Source organism: Amphiprion ocellaris, chromosome 14, assembly GCF_022539595.1.
Source record: "Amphiprion ocellaris isolate individual 3 ecotype Okinawa chromosome 14, ASM2253959v1, whole genome shotgun sequence".
Taxonomy (NCBI): Eukaryota; Metazoa; Chordata; class Actinopteri; family Pomacentridae; genus Amphiprion; species Amphiprion ocellaris.
This window is the reverse complement of record NC_072779.1, coordinates 11,454,904-11,472,645: the sequence shown is the minus strand read 5'-3', so window position 1 is coordinate 11,472,645 and position 17,742 is coordinate 11,454,904. Positions and strand designations below refer to the sequence as shown.

The following is a 17,742-nucleotide window of genomic DNA, read 5'->3' as shown; positions in this document are numbered from 1 at the left end:
ATAGGATTGGTAGCATTTATGAAGCTTAACGGGGCTCTGAAATTTTAATATAGACATGTCCATCATATAATCTGTCATATTAGAACCAAAAACATGGCACAATAACATAAGTCACTTACATTTCCTTCAGGTACAAGAATTAAGGATCACAATGTACTGCGGATTAAGCCCATATTGTGTAGATTTCACAGTGATTTCCAAGTAATAAGCGACTAACTCAGGATCTCTCTCCACACACAGAGACCCACAAAGACACATAAAATAAACTGTTTTTCTTGCCATTATACTATGAAAATCACTGTGACAGTACTGGGACCACAGAGAGAAAGAGACATGAATATGGAAAAGAAAGAGGAATCTACACATATGTAGGTCTGTGTGAATAACACATATCCATATACATAGATACACTACCAGTCAAAAGTTTGGACACACCTTCTCATTTAGTGCTTTTTATTTATTTGTATTATTTTCTACATTGTAGGTTAGTGCTGAAGATTTACACTTTTTTGTTTACAACATAATTTCATGTGTTCTTTTATAGTTTTGATGTCTTCAAATTAATTAATTAATCTACAATGTACAAAATAATTAAATAAAAACCATTTCCTTTCTTTTTTTCAATTTCCTTGTGACCCTTGGCTCTCTAGCATGAATCACTACTGGCCTCATACAAATTAACAGTTCAATTCCAAGTTATTAATATATTAACAAAATATATCAACAACAAAAAATCAATATCTCCTGTCAGAAGAGATTTTCACTTTATCTAATTAAAATGTGCTTTAAAACACAGTTTTATAGACATGTAATTCTAAAACTTGTTTTTTTTTTATATATATTTGGTAAAGTGTAACAAAATATTCTTCTGAAAGACAACAACTGTAGATTTGTGGTCATATGACGCTAAATATCATCATCAAATGTTACCAAATACAGTAAAAAGCACAGCAGACCCTTGAAACAAACAGATTACTGAGGACCAGCTGATGAGCGAGGAATTGCTTTAGGCAAGGCTTTCTTATGGTTTCTCACAAGAAAGCCTTTTCTTTTCGTCATTCACACTACTGCTCTCTCACATGCCTGTCTTTACTCAAGAGTGCAGCCACTGAGCACCCTGACCTTTGTGAATGCCTGCATGTGATGTTCACGGGGCAGGAACATTTCCCAGTAGTCCATGACAGGAAATGTTTCCCCACTAGAGGGAGCCGTTCAGCTTTTACAAATATTGTAAGGCTCACTGGGCCTGTCTTCTCTGTCTCTGTCTCCCCAGGCAACTAACAAACTGTAGTTTTGCATTTAGAAATTTACTCATTCGGCACCTAATAATAAATCTCCACATAAAAACATCCTCATATCAGACTAGCATTTTCCAGATATAGGCTGATCTGAGAGGATCTTTGTTGTTGCATAAGCATCACCCTATACAAGCTGTCATGTTACTCGTCCTCACTCTGCTTTTATTGATTTTATTTTGTTGTGAAAGCCTCTTTCACCAGAAACCACAGAGATCAGCTGCACATTGTGGAATGGGAACAAATCTCTGGTAAAACTAAAATGGAACTGAGGTATTGTGACTTCCTCCGCTGACAGAGATGGGTGTATTTTCTGGTTTCTTTAAGTTGCCTCTCTAGGTTAAATCATGATGCTACACTTGATCAGCTGAACCAAACCACTGATGTGCCAACTACATTTCTTAACCCCATCATCCACATATTAAACATAATGTTATAAAATCAACAGACTGCAAATTTCACTCACTGTTGTCCCCAAACTATAACTGCATGATTTTGTGATTTTTCTCTCCTTCCATTGCAGATGAAGCTAATCATCACAAAGCAAAGCCTTCTAATTTAATAACATTTGGGGTATAAATGGCCTTGACAGCTCCTATTACACAACAAGCGCAAACTAATTTGTTTCTCGCCTTTTTTATAATTTATCTTTCTCAGATCACTTCTCACTTTCACCTGAGCAACTTGCACTAAACAGCACTGTTTTGCATGGTAACACTGAATGCTTTTAGATGATTCAAGGACTGGCTCTTTTACAATCTCCAAAGAGATGCACTGAAGCAGAGGAGAGACATGCACTTTTATATTAGACAAATCAGACCTCAAATTATGTTGGGAGTCATTCTGACCTAAGGCAAAAGAAAGAGAGCGAAAAAGAGGAAGAGTTGCAGCTGAGGTACATGAAATTTTGCTGCTTTTCTGTCGTGGATGCAATCTTTTTCAATCTTTCAGCCCAACCACGTCTCCTTGAGCACACAAATTTAATGAAAAGCATCAAGCTGAGAAGGTATAAAGGGTTTTTTTTCTTTCCTTTTCTTATTCAAGATGTCAAACTGCGAATGAAGGTCAAATCGACCTGATGTGCAGGAGGGTCAAAGCAGTCATACCAAACTAAAAATGGGACTCTGCCGCTGTTTTGTCTTTGTTATTGTGTGTGACAGAAGTGGGGCTTTTTCTTCAACAGATGCATTAACAAGTGGATGTTAAATGTTTACATTTCAAATGGGAATCAGTTTTTTCCCAGAAGTCATTAGCAGGCAATTGAATATTGATGTGTTACAGGCTTTAAACCTTAGTTAGAGGTGATTAGTAATAATAATAATAATTGTGAGCACTTTGAATTCGAATCCTGATCATTTATTTCTTACTGATTACCAACACATTTGCGCCTTTCTCTCGCCTTTCGGAGCTTTCCACAGTTGTACCCATTTAGCTACCGATGATGCTCCATGCTTTCCACTGTTTTGGAGGAGGAGGATGAAGAGGAGGAGGAAGAGGAGGAGGAGGAGGAAGAGCAGAAGGAGGGGGGACCTGTCGTGTGCGTCAGTAAATCAAACATGTTCCAATAACGGGCTGTATTATCTGCTGCTATTTGCAGTTTGCTGTAGCCAGGCGCCAGACTAGAGCCGGAGAAGGAGATAAAAAGCGCTTTTCTTATTACTCCTCGGCGATGGAAACGGTCTCGAAAGGATTGACACCTGCGTGGCAGCTGGCCGAACAAAGGTAGGCTGAAGTTGTCTTTTAGTTTGCCTGCAGGGAGCGCGCACTAATGAATTAATTCTTAAATACAGGAGCGATTAGAGGTGCTTCGCGCTTCGCTGGACCACCTGCCTGCATGTCTGTTTTGCCTCAGCTGCATGATGCATTGATAATTTTAGTAACAACAGACAGCAACTCGATTGCATGGTAGAAAGTGAAAGTTTAAAATGAAAAACAAACAAATATGTTCCTCCCTTTGTCTTTCTTTCTGTCCTTATTTAACTCCTTGTCCTCGTCCATTTCTCTAGGAGTCTAACCTCTGTCCTTGGCACTACTAGCACCATGCCAAAGACAACACACTGATCTGAACCTCCACTCCAAGAGGATCCAGGATGGCAGCAGGTGTAAGAAGGATGGAAAGAAGGCTGAGGTTGTATTTGGGGCTGTTAGCACTGGCTGTGTTACTGGGATGCTTGAAAGACCAGGTTGGGGTCAACGCCCAGAACAATGAGAGAAGGGTCTTGGCACATATTCCTGGTGATATCATCATAGGAGCTCTGTTCTCTGTCCACCACCAACCACCTGCAGACAAGGTGCACGTTGCATGTGTTTACATAGTGATATAATCCGTATACATACACGTAATGAATGTTAATGATAATTCAGATTTGTGTTACATTTTGTTCAGGTGCATGAGCGAAAGTGTGGTGCAGTGCGTGAGCAGTATGGGATCCAGAGAGTGGAGGCCATGATGCACACTCTGGATCGAATTAACGCAGACCCCACCATCCTTCCGAATATCACCCTGGGCTGTGAGATCAGGTCAGTTGTTGTTGATCTTTACTGTTACGCAGTGAGTGGATCATATGTCTACAAAATGAAGGCTTTTGATTTAACAAAGAGCCACACCTTCTCAAAGTGGCTGGTATAAAGATTGTATCACTTATTGTGGTAAAATACCTACACATTTGGCATTTTAACTGCCTTTTTTTAAATACCAAGGACACCAGATATGCATCAATCTTTTTTAATCTGCTTTTCAAAACAGATACTTACAATTTAAAAACAACTCAATTAGGTAAAGTCCAGTGTACCTTCATCTCAGTATATTTGCATTCAATTCCCAATAATTCAAGAGAGACAAAGAGTTTAACTAGGTTATAAAATTGGAAGACAGCTGTGATTGCAGACATTTGTATTATTTTTAAATCAAACAACAGCAATGTAAGGAAAGCAAAACTCCACTAAAGTAATTTTTTAAAATTTGGGTCCAACATTCTAAAAGACAAGGTTTTTAATAACTTTGACCCAAATGAGGGATAGTAAGGCAGATAGATATAGATCTGGACACGTCAACTTTATTAGAGTCACTTTATATAAGTAGAGGGTCTGGAAGGAAATAGGAAAAAAAGTTCATGCAGTCTTGGAGAGAAAACTTTGAGGAGAGACAGAAGCCTGAGAGTTAACCTCTGAGGGGACAACGGATGGTTGAAAGAGCTGGTTGCTATGCTTGTAGCTCTTCTATATAATGGCCATGAAGTGATCTTTAATGAGCACAACTATGTGGTTAAAAATGAGGGACAAAATCTAGAGTCAGTCGTTTCATGTTAGACATTCTGAAGGAAGCAAAAAACAGGAAAACACCACCGAGGGAGATGCGAAGAGTGAAATTGGTGGTAAAAACATTTGGGAGACACTAGCAGGATTTGTTTGATTCGGACTGCAGAAATTTGCTTTGGCTGGACTTTGGATTGCAGACAGTCACAGGTTTTATCAAAAAGCATGAAGCACATCTGTGCTCCCATCATCTTGTATCCTTGTAATTGCTGCCAAAACACTGTAGTTGTGAACTCTATCTTTTCTGCACCAGGGACTCGTGCTGGCACTCTGCGGTGGCACTGGAACAGAGTATAGAGTTCATTAGGGACACGCTAGTGTCCAACGAAGAGGAGGAGAGCCAAGGCAGATGTAATGCAGAAGCAGGAAGCTTACTTCTTCAGGGGAAGAAGCCCATAGTGGGACTGATCGGACCAGGATCCAGCTCTGTGGCCATCCAGGTGCAAAATCTCCTTCAGCTCTTCAACATCCCACAGATTGCATACTCAGCCACCAGCATGGATCTCAGTGACAAGGTAAGGTTAGTTTAAAAGAGCAACAAAGTCTTAGATATCTTCAAACTTCAGATCTTCAAATTAAGATATGAGGTTGCTTCATTGAAAACAAATATGGCGGAGTCAAAAAAAGAAGTATTTTACGTAATGTTTGCTTTAAGTTCCATTGCATTCAGACTTGTAATTATACTATCCTGTGCCAATAATGCATAAAAATTCTGAAATTTATGTAAAAATTAGTGATATCCAAAGCACATACAACTCTAAAATATCACAGCTCAGTTAGAATTACTGTTTCCTCATTATGAATATCACTTGGAAGTCAGTGTTCAGTGATGGAGTCTGTTTTAGGGGTTTTAATGGATGAATGTACAAACCTATAGACAGGCTGTTACATGCAATCATGCCAAGTATACAGACAGACTTGTAAAACATGTAAATCCCTTTCAACAGAGCCTGTATAAATATTTCATGAGAGTGGTACCATCAGATATGCAACAGGCCAGAGCCATGGTGGACATTGTCAAGAGATACAACTGGAGCTACGTGTCTGCAATACACACAGAAGGTAAGACTGTGTATTTGTGTGTGTGTGTTGTTGTTGTAAATTTTTATTTGTTTTAGTTTCTTGTTCTATCTTTCTCCTCTCACCTCTTCATCCACTAGTTATATTTGCACATGGATTAAGCAGCATATTTATATATACACTGAGTTTCCAGCAATCCTTTTCTTCGTGAAGCTTCTTTTTACCATTAAGTCTGAAGTGGAGAAACACATCTATCCTCATTGTGAGGAGTCTCTGACTCATTTCTTAGTTTCAGTTCTTAGTTTTAAGAAAAGAAAGTGGGAGTCACACTTTTACTTCCTGACATTCTGACCTGCCAGCTAGTCAGAGGAAGCTCAGCGGAACTACACACACTCACCGGCCTGTTTATTAGGTCCGACTGTGAAATCTAATGCAATCTAATACAACGGCTCCACCATAAATTCTACTTTTTACGAAACTTCAACATTTTCATCTTTTGTGGACATTGTCAAAAAGGTGATGATTCCCGTTTATGTTTATTATTGAGGCTCATGGTGGTGATGTATTGGACTGCATTACATTAAAGGTGTTGGTAATAGTTTGTCTCCCTCATGTGTATTAACAGGGTGGACAATATATTAGGAATGCTTAAATGTAATGCAGTCCAGTGCACTCTCACCATCACAACCCACGATGACCTCCAATAGTCAACATAAAGCACCTTTTTGAAACACAACAAAAAACTAAAATAGGAGAAGCATCATAAAAGCAGAATATATGGATTGGATTGCATTAGATTTCATTAGGGGTACCTAATAAAGTGGTCCGTGGCGTATATCATTTTCAGCCTCTGCAGTTTTTCCTTCTACTTTCTGACTATTAAAATGACTCCATTGTAAAACTTCAGTGAAGGCCATCACAGCTACAGCACAAGTCTTAAATTGAAGATTTAAGCTCTTATTATATATTCTTGGTGATTCTGTTCATCATTAACAAAGCTTCCGAAGGAAAATCTGCCATGAGCTTTGGACTCTCTGAGTCTTTAGATTTTTATTTTTTTTACCCCTCCTTTGTGGACAATGTGACTGAGGACTGCAATACAGAAATACACAATTGCCTGATTTTATATTAATATTAACCGGCAAGGTTATCACAATTTCAAAGGATCCAGTCCCTGAATAACTTATCCTACATATTTAGAACAAAAAATATATTGCCAATACATCATTGTCAATATCTTATACTATGCTCACAAAGCCGCTGCTTCTTTTTTTAACCTCTCAGTGGCTCAAGGCCATATTTTTATGACATAAATCCACAAATCCAAATCTCTTGATGAGAATAAGAACTAAATCTTGACTGGATTGTTCCAGTTTTTTCCCATAAAAATACAAAGCTGTGGTGGAGGAGGATTCAAAATAAGGTCTGCTGTATCACAAATGTTCTTTTTGAGGATAAAAACTAATGCAATAGGAAGCATCTAATAGGAAAAGCCTTTTGTTATAATGTTTATGTTGTGTCCATTCTTTCTAGTGTTTTTAAAGTTTTTAACTGCATCCTATTGTTAGTTTAAATTGTAATGCAGCATCTTTGAATTGAAAGGCATGCATTGAATAATTTCTGAAAATTTATATAAATTAGTGAAAAAATCCAGTAGGCAGTGGCATTTGGTCAAAAGGATTTCACGTGTCATTATATAATATAATTACATACACACACTCAAATTGTTTAATATTATTTATCTACTGTTAAATAGTTTCAAGGCAGCTAAACAAAGAATTCAACATTTTTTGCAAAAATTGTAAATTTTGAATTCATTTAAAAAGATTTTGTGGCTCTAGGTTTAGATATCATATTCATTGTTTGTACTATTATCACAAGTAATTGTCAAATTCAGGTGAGTATGGCTTGTTGCCCTTTATGGCTTTTGCATAAACGAATGACAAGATTTGTCACCCAGTAAATGACATCAAATTGTGTGGAAAATTGTGGAAAACGGTGTCCTGTGTAGCCTATTTTCTGTTACGTTTTCATTTGAAACTAATAAAATGTTTTAATTGTTACAATGCTGGAACTATAAAAGGTTATAACACCCTCTCAGAAAGTTAAAAAGGCAGGGAAAATTTAGTAAAGAAGAGAAAATAATTGTTATGCCAACAGGAATTGCAGCAACACCAGCGACAGAGAGGTGAATCAAGGTGAAATCCTAGTTTAAAAATGAAAGACTGTGTTACCACATGGATGTGATGGAGGCGTGCCACATATGTGAGTAAAACTCACGTGTAGTAATGAAAAAAGATGCCTCAAACAGTGTCATGCCCAGAGTGGGAGTACACTTTCAAAGCAACAGAAACTAGGTGACCTCATTTTTAGCAAAAACAGCAAAGTCTAACCCTCGACAGTTCCCATAATAGGGACAAAAATACTAAGTTCTCAGTTGCTGGTCCAGCATTACACTTGTGTATTTGTTTGTTTACGCTCTATGCGTGCACACATCTGTGTGTGAACCAGCACACAAGAGTGCATGTGCTGGAGAGTGTGAGGAGCAGCACAATGAAAAATGACTGCACAGCAATGTGAGCGAAGTATACTTAACAGGCAAGTGGTGGATTTTAAATTATCATGCAAGAGCCGAGTATCCAAAGGGCTTTGTTAAAGGGTCCTGGTGAGTCAAAGGATTTTGTCACAGTAATTTGCTCAGTTTGTTAGCTTTAATTATGTAGCAGACCCCAGGATTTGTGCGTGCAGTGCTGTGTGTAAACGAAAACAATTCCATTCATGTGGTTCCCTCCGTAGGTAATTATGGCGAGAGCGGTATGGAGGCATTTAAAGACATGGCGGCCAAGGAGGGGATCTGCATCGCCCACTCCGATAAGATATACAGCAACGCAGGGGAACAGAACTTTGACAAGCTGCTGCAGAAACTACGAGGTCATCTGCCCAAAGCCAGGGTGGTGGCCTGCTTCTGTGAGGGCATGACAGTCCGAGGCATACTGATGGCCATGAGACGACAGCGTCTGGTGGGAGAGTTTGTGCTCGTGGGAAGGTGAGTTGTAGTTTCTGGTATGTCCAGATTTTTGACTGCATTTCTTACCTGTAGGCTTCTTGGTTTTGTTAGCGGTAGTGACTGACGTGTTAAATTTCTTAGTCTTATGCATCACTTTCCAATCCAGACTTTCTTCAGATGTTCACCATCATCAAACAAGATGCATCAGTGGTCACTGGGACCATCTTTATCCTCTCATCATCATCATTATCATTATCATCTTCATCGTCTTAATTATCATCTTCATGGCATTCATCAGCTTCATGGTGGCCACGACCTTCAAGGTATTTTTCAAACTTTTTTTTGCATTGATATGACAGTGACACTATTCAATAGACTTTAAAGCGACAATCAAAATGCAGATTTTTATTATCTTCAAATCAGTTCTACCTGATACTAAACATTTTTAATCCGTATTGATCCAGTCCAAATGATCCACATAGAGAAATACAGTAACCGATTCATAAATTATCATTGAATCGTATCATATTAAGCAGCTCTTCACTGCAGAAACTTGGAAGAAAACATCCAAACAATGACCTTACTGGATGTAATTCCACTCCATAGAACCATTTTGTAATCACTGAATATACGGTGAATTTTTCGTGTCGGTGACAATGTTAGAGTGACAGTGTGTGACTATTACTCAATAAGGCCATTAAGAGCCTCAAAAAATGTTGCTTGTTGTCTTCTCCCAGTTTAATTAATCAGCGCCCAGCCTTTCACAGCAGCTTTTCATTGCTGCTCAGATGTAACTACCCATATGTTGATACTTTTTTCCTCTCTGAATACAGCCCTGAATGACATTTTATCAGGGCGGTTCTTGCATTTCGAATGTGCACAATAATTCGAGCTGTCCCTAAATGGCCCACATGTTCCTGCAGTGAAAAACAACCTTTTGTTCTTGTCGCTGTCAGAACAGCAAACAACAAGAAAGCATGGTGTAGTTGGCAACAAATCTGTTATTCTATTTATTATTTAAAGAAGACCATCTAAATAGTCAGATCAACAGATAGAGCATTTGGTTGTTTTCCAGTATGATTAAATGTGCAGCATCCAAATCCTCTCTAAAAAAAAACGTAACATTGTGGGAGATAAATGTGTAAAAAATGACACTTTCTGAAATCTCCTTGATAGAAACATTACCCCTTAATATTGCATATTAAGCACGGTTCTTTCTGTGAATTATTTCAACAGAGAAACTGTTAAAGATTAGGCACGGGAAAGAAAATATCCAATTAACATCTCAAGGGGAAAAAACAAGCAGGGAAGTGGGGGTTGATTTAGCAGGAGGTTTCGCTCTCTCTGAGAATAACGCGTTTTATTTTAAGGTTTAGCTCTCTGGCTCACTCTCGTCCCTGGTGTTCTATAAATGCCTTTCCTCATTAGGAGCCACATATGTAGGCTGTCGCTCAAATCTGACGGCAGGAAACATAAAATAACCTTGAACTACATATCGCAAAACACCATGCTCTCTCATCTATATTATCACACAGAGCTTCCAGGTAGTCGCAGTGGTGTTGTCTGCTCATTATCAAAGATTGGGTTTAATTTGCTTGTTTGTTCCTTCTGTTCTGAGGGTAATTAGGTTCAGGATTGTACTGTTGAGGTGGCAAATTCACCACCATTTAGTTTGATGTACACGCATCTATGTGATCATACATTAGCATTCATTACTGTGTCTATTTTCACAGTGCTGTCTGTCATTTTTCTACTTAATTACCTGCAGGAACAGCCATTTTAATGTCAGCTTGAAATATTTGTCACCAGGTTTGTGTAGTGAGTAGTACATGCAAGCTAAGGGAGAAACTGGAGGAGTAGATGATCGATTTTTTTGTTTGTTTGTGTCTTTGTTTTGTTGCATTGTGTTGCCAGCATGGCTGAAACCTATTTTAAAATGTTGTATCTAAACCACAGTCAACCTTCTAATTGTTTCTATAGAAATAAGTGGATAAATAAAAGCTGTTGCATATATCAAAAGGAACTTTATAAATTAACAAGCTTCTATTGGCTTACTCTTTTATATAGGGCGAAAGCTACACAAATTCAGTCCCTCTCTATTTTTAGCCATATTTGTCACATGGCTCTAGAAATGTTAATGTGGACCAAACTGAAAAATCTCAACATCTATTGGATGGATTGCTATAAAATAATGTTCAGACATGAAAGACTCCCATTGACTATCGTGATCCCGTGTCTGTTCCTCTAGCGCCACCACCAATGAAGTGCCTTCACATCAGTCAGATGGATTGCGAATCAAACTTACATTATGGCAGTCCCTTTATACAAGTGCTCCAAATAGACTCTTGACATTGCTAGTGTTAGTAAAACAATATGCTCCCTCACTGGCTTCCCACCTGCAAATACTGCTATTTGGTGTTCATTGGTGCACATGTTGGAAACACCACAACGGAGGTTGCCTAGGTCGTGGGAGAGTATTTTTTATTGATACTATTTAGAGGGTGTGCGTGTGTTTTTCCTTATGGCTTTCATTTCAGAATTGCACGTTTCTGGCCTCAAGTTTGTATCACTGCAGTGTTCAGAATATATCTGGCTATAAAAGTTAACCAGTATTGTGCTGTATAAAGGTGAAATAAGAGCACAATGTGTGTGTGTATGTGTGTGAGAGAGAGAGAGAGAGAGACAGAGAGAGAGAGCGAGTGAGCGAGCACACGCATATACACGCTTGTGTGTGTCTTCAGGTTTGTAGGTGGTGTAGCAACATGCTGCACACAGCATATTGCCCTCCCAGGTCGATGTGTGGGTTTCAGAGCTCTCGTTCAAGAGTGATTCAAACTATCCAGAGTCAAAGCCCTCCATGCTTTTCATTTCCATTCCTGCCTTTTTTTATGCCAGTGTACCATTTCTGTGCTCGCTTCTCTAAGGATGTGTTATGAAATGATCTCCTACCTCACCCAGAGAACCAGGCATCATAAAAAAAATAAAAAAATAAATATACACCCACACTAGTGTTGTATAACTCCAGCTCAGTTAGTGAAGTTTTCAGAGATGACTTCTTTGGCTTTTTTTTTTTGCGTCAGTTAGACGGAGATGAGTGCATGTCTTTGTGTCAGTGAGGTGTGTGTTTCTTTTTTACATGTATGCACACATGTGGAGGTGTAATCAACCTTTCGACTTTGTTGATTGTAGACAAGCATCTAGAGGGAGCGATAATAATAGAAGGATGAGATAGCTTTTTGAGTCCAAGCCCACAGTGTTTTTGAATAAACAGGATATCAGATGTGTCTGTAGACACTGTAGTCTGGTAGTGTTTGTCTGGTGTTTAAGCTTTATTCAGCATTAGGTATCTTTGTAATTATAGTCAGAAGGCGTTTTACCAGACAGAAGGAAACACTAATTATTAATTCATGTAACAATTCCAAGTTCTAAATCAATATATGCACTGACTGTCAATATTAAAACATTAACAGATTGGGTACAGCATGTTTCTGCAATGCAGGGCTTCTATTGATGCTGACATATTTGCTCATAAATTGAATCAGTCAGTGTGCTCTTCTTTACATGTCTACCAGTGGAGAACAGATAATCAGCCTACAGAGATCTAATTAATAAGCATTCAGACACAAACTTGGCAAAAAAGTATGACCATGAAAGCAGACATGCAAATCAAAGCATACAACATAAAAAACATGTTGAAAAGAAATGGCATACCATGACCTTCTGTCCCAACTAACCAAGTCCTCTTAGCATTATTCAGTTATCTTTGCAACACAATTAAAGAACATTACAAAGAAACATACTAAAAAGTAACAATCAGTTTCACTTCACAATTCTTCAACTTAAACGCATGAGCAAATACGTTTAATTACTCAGTGACTCTTGTCTTGGCACATCTGAGTCACCATGGTAAATATTTTATTCTCATTTTTATTCAGTCATTAGGCTCAATTTGTGAGGCACCACCTGTCTCTATCAGCCTGTGCAACTGTTGTCCAAAATATCATCACAACGACAAACTACAGCTTTTCAGAGCAGGCCGCATTAAGCATTCACTGCCATCTTGGAATGAGTGTTATTTTTCTTCATAAAACCACTCGCACTGCATACATTTAACAGTTTTACCCTGTATTTAATTAAAATGTTCTGAAATATTTTCCCTCAAAGTGTTTTTTTTGGGGGGGGGTTTGCATATTTTGGGGACTAATGCTGGGCTTTGCTTGGGGTCGAACAAGTTTGTGGAAAAAATTATTATTTAAAGAGCAGTCTGCTTCATAATTCATAGTGTGCTGTTTTTTCATTTATTTTTCAGGCATTAAATGTCAGGTTTTCCAGCTGTTCCTTACACACAATAAGAAGTTGCTGAGGCAACATTACTGTCAGAACAGTCAAATCCTGACATGGGTTGCAATATTTAGCAGTTGTTACCAAAATGCTAAAATTGGTACACAATGTGTCGTAAATACTGAAGGGTTTCAGGGTACAAGAATAAGGAAGACGTTGTTTGCACATATGCCAATACATATCTCAACATACTTTGAAAATAAAATGCTGATTTAGACAATAGCTTTAGAGCAAACAAACAAATCTGTAGGTCAATAACAAGTCTCAATTATTCCCCCTGTACCTTTCTCTACCTCCTGTCCAGTGATGGCTGGGCTGACAGGTATGATGTGACCAACGGCTACCAGAGGGAAGCAGCAGGTGGAATCACAATAAAGCTAAAGTCGGCCTATGTGACCTGGTTTGATGATTATTACCTGAACCTGAAGCCTGACGCCAACCTGAGAAACCCATGGTTCCCCGAGTTCTGGCAGCACCGCTTCCAGTGCCGGTTGAGGGGACATCCACAGGACAGCACCACGTACAACCGCACCTGCACCTGTTAGTACAACACTGAGATCAATGTCGATACACTTACTTAGACACTAGTCTGTGACCACATCCTTAAAACGGATTACAGTAATTGTGATTCTCCTACTGAGCAAGTTTCTGTTCTCCACAGGGAGAGAGTCTCTGCGCCATCAGTACGCACAAGACACCAAAATGGGCTTTGTCATAAATGCCATTTACTCCATGGCTTACGGCCTACATGCCATGCAGGAAGCCCTCTGTCCAGGATATAAGGTTTGATGATGTGAACAGTGTGCATATTATGAATACTTAAACAATGAAGGTGACAGTATTAATAGTGTTTATTTTTCCCCAGGGTTTGTGTGAGTCCATGCGGCCCATCGACGGCCGCCAGCTGCTGGAGTTCCTGATGAGAACCAACTTTACTGGTGTATCTGGGGAGGTCATCCACTTTGACCAGAATGGAGACTCACCTGGCAGGTAAAGATTATTACGGGAAACACAGAAAGGAAGGAAGGACGGAAGTGGAGATCAATTTTAAATGCCTGCACATGCTGTATTATGTGCCTCAGGTATGAAATCATGAACTTCAAGCACATAGGCGAGGATGAATACGCGTACATCCATGTGGGAAGCTGGGATCAAACTGGCCTAAAGATGAACGATGAGGAAATCTGGAGCAATGACAGCGACATCATCCAGTCAGTGTGTTCTGAGCCCTGCAAGAAGGCACAAATCAAGGTACAAACCAACACACGAGTTTTAGATCATTGAGGGAAGTTAGGCTTTAATATAAACTAGCTAGATTGAGTCTGTAACAGTGGTTGTGGTGCACCTACCCTTTTATTTACATCTGAGAGCAGGGCATATATCAACCTCTCCAGAAAATAAATAATTAAGGTCTATAGTCTGTACCAAACTGAGTTAAATATTTTGAAAATTCAGCTTTGCTAATATTTGCAGCTGTTTCCATCATGATGATCTCCAAAAAACCCAGCTTCATACATTCCTACTTCACTATAAAGCAGAGAACTTGTCAGAGTCTTTTTTTTGAACAGAGCTGTCAAGCCCGACCCACACAGCAACCATGAATTGATCCCACTGGTTTACAATCTTCAAAAACCAGTCCAATCACATTCTCGACTAGGCCACCAGGGATTCAGCACAGCTCTTTGTTCAGGCTGCACTCATCTCCCATCCGGGTTTCTAACTCCCTCCAGCCCATCGACACTGCAGTCTCCCTTGTTCTGCATCATCCCAAAGTCTAAACCTCTGCCAAACAGTCAACCCTGACACCTTACAATGTGCCACCTTGTAGGGAATTCAAAGCTTGACTCTTACGCATGGTTTTGAGAAGATCTGCAAGTTTATTCATCGCAGCCCACATTCTGAGTTGTGGCTCTCTCTGAACCACTCTGACCTTGTCAGTGCCTCCACTCTGTTCTCTTTAACGCTCCATGAGAACACATAGGACTCATTCCCTGCTACCTACAGCATCATATCGACAATGTATTCCTTTGAAACAAGTACCTCATTTATCCTCGAGCAGCTCTCTTTTCTGCTCTCTTTACCTGAACCCATTTTCACCCATCCATGAAGCCTATCCTAGATTACTGTGACAGAGTTTCTATGCAGACTAGAAACAGTGAGGAAGGAAATATCCAGATCCTTTACAGAAGTAAAAGTAGCAATTCATATATAGTATAAAAGTACTCCATTACAAGTAAAGTCCTGCATTCAAGACTGTGCTTAAATGCTAGAATGTATACCAAAGATGAACATAGCAACCAGTCCTGAAAAGTGAATCCAACGTGGAAGTGTCAGTAACCTGCAATACCACTACTGCCACCAGGGGCTGGCTCCAAAAAGCCCTCGCACCAAAGACACCAGTTCTAATCCCAAAATTAGAGATCACAAAACAAAACTAGAAAAGCACTCAGAGAGCGCAGTACACCGCCAAGGCTGCTCAGTTGACATATCATTTCCGGCAGATGAAATAGGCCTAGTTAATGAAAAATATCCTTATGCTGAGCACAGGCATGTGTTATGCATGTGCATGTTATGTATGGATGCCGAATTGCATGTAAATTACTCATCTAAAGGTCTGTTGATCAGTTCATCACTTTTGGCAAGCCTTTGTTTTGCTAGTGTTAAAATAACCGTTCCCTCCATGCTTTTATTTTGAAGGCGCTTTTATTTTGTCGCAATTTCAGTGGCACAGGAAGTGTTTATCTAAGGAGCGGATTATTGACATAATGACGACGCTGCCGAAAAGTCCGAAAACTCACGTGAAAGATGAAAGAAATCGGTTCCACGCTGTTGCTGTCTAGCAAAGGATGTGCATAAACTTAGAAGCACCTAACTGGAATGGGGACAAGCTCTTATGGTGATTCCTGAAGAAAGGAGTGAAGGACAGACTGGTGAATTTGTGTTCAAAATAAGGCTGACAGCTGAACGTAAATAAAGGCTTTGGGAAACATCAGAAGCTTCACCAGTGTCTGGCTGGGGTTTGCTACATTGCATGACCTAAATATGTAGCGGACGGCAGGAACTGATGGGACTCAGAAACACCCCACAGTTTAATCATTTGTTCCTTGTACGATTTTCAATGAATAAATCACGGTCAATTTTAGTAGGATCGCAATCATGTGATCGTCAGCAGGTAACTGACACAGTGTTCACTTGTCAGGGTTACAGCAACGTGCCAGCCGCTATATCTGGCAATGGGAAATCCTTAACAAAGCTGTGGATCCAGACTGTAAGTCGCATCACTGTGAAAATGTAATGAGGTGGTCCTTGTGTCATTTCTGACTTCCCCTGAAAATTTCATCCAAATCCATGACTCCGTTTTTGAGTAATGTTTCACATCGACAGACAGACAGATTCACAGACAAACATACGCCGATCATCACATAACTCCGCCGCATTCCTTGGCGGAGTAACTATGATGTTTTAGTGACATTTTGGACAACATACTAAACTATGACGTTTTAGTGATATTCTGGACAACATACTAAACTTTTTTCTAAGCTGTTTTTTGGGCCCTTTTGTTGCTTTTATTTAATAGGTAAGTAGAGAGGAGGACAGAGAATACCTACAGTAAAGAGCCAGGAGCTGGGATTGAACCTGCATCTCTGACACAGTCCTATTTATGAGTCGCCCTCTCAACCAGTTGAGCTACTTGGGGTCCTTTTTTCACTTGTTGGACCACATACTAAACTATGACATTTTGTCCACATTTTGGATGACATACTAAACTGTGACTTTTTTTCCCCCACATTTAGGACAACATACTAAACTATTATGTTTTAATGATGACATACTAAACTATGATGTTTTTTTCTAAGTTGATTTTTGGGCCCTTTTGTTGGTTTTATTCAATAGGTAAGTAGAGAGAAAGACAGGAAAGCAGGAAAGACCTGCAGTAAAGGGCCATGAGCTGGTATCAAACCTGCATCTCTGATGCAAACTTGTTTATTAAATGCCCTCTCAACCAGTTGAGTGAACTAGGCACCTGCTTTTCACTTGTTGGGCGACATACTAAACGATGACGTTTTTGTCATATTTTGGACGTCATACTAAACTATAACGTTTTTGTCATATTTTGGACGACAGACTAAACTATGATGTTTTTGTCATATTTTGGACGACATACTAAACTATGGCGTCTTTGTCATATTTTGGACGACATACTAAAGTATGACGTTTTTTCCACATTTTGGACGACAAACTAAAGTATGAAGTTTTTTCCACATTTTGGATGACATACTAAACTATGATGTTTTTGTCATATTTTGGACGACATACTCAACTATGAAGTTTTTTCCACATTTTGGATGACATACTAACCTATGACGTTTTTTCCACATTTTGGACGACCTACTAATCTACGACGTTTTTGTCATATTTTGGACGACGTACTAAACTATGACGTTTTTGTCATATTTTTGGACGACATACTAAACTATGACGTTTTTTCCACATTTTGGACGACATACAAAACTATGACGTTTTTGTCATATTTTGGACGTCATACTAAACTATGACATATATTTCATATTTTGGACGACATACTAAACTATGATGTTTTTTCCACACTTTGGACGACATACTAAACTATGACGTTTTTGTCATATTTTGGACGACATACTAAACTATGACATTTTTGTGATATTTTGGACGACATACTATGACGTTTTTGTGATATTTTGCACGACATACTAAACTATGACATTTTTGTCACATTTTGGATGA

The 17,742-nt window shown here is 39.1% G+C and overlaps 1 protein-coding gene across 1 annotated transcript in view; it reads left to right on the top strand.

Moving 5' to 3' along the window:
* The first annotated feature begins 2,841 nt into the window (after positions 1–2,841).
* Positions 2,842–17,742, top strand: part of grm5a (glutamate receptor, metabotropic 5a) — a 29,844-nt gene continuing 14,943 nt past the window's right edge. The window contains exons 1-10 of the mRNA XM_055017397.1: positions 2,842–3,017; positions 3,302–3,586; positions 3,682–3,815; positions 4,864–5,125; positions 5,558–5,672; positions 8,427–8,676; positions 13,283–13,518; positions 13,640–13,761; positions 13,844–13,968; positions 14,061–14,229. Coding sequence (XP_054873372.1) covers positions 3,386–3,586; positions 3,682–3,815; positions 4,864–5,125; positions 5,558–5,672; positions 8,427–8,676; positions 13,283–13,518; positions 13,640–13,761; positions 13,844–13,968; positions 14,061–14,229 — 1,614 coding nt within the window. The 5' untranslated portion in view covers positions 2,842–3,017; positions 3,302–3,385. The remainder of the gene's footprint in view (positions 3,018–3,301; positions 3,587–3,681; positions 3,816–4,863; positions 5,126–5,557; positions 5,673–8,426; positions 8,677–13,282; positions 13,519–13,639; positions 13,762–13,843; positions 13,969–14,060; positions 14,230–17,742) is intronic.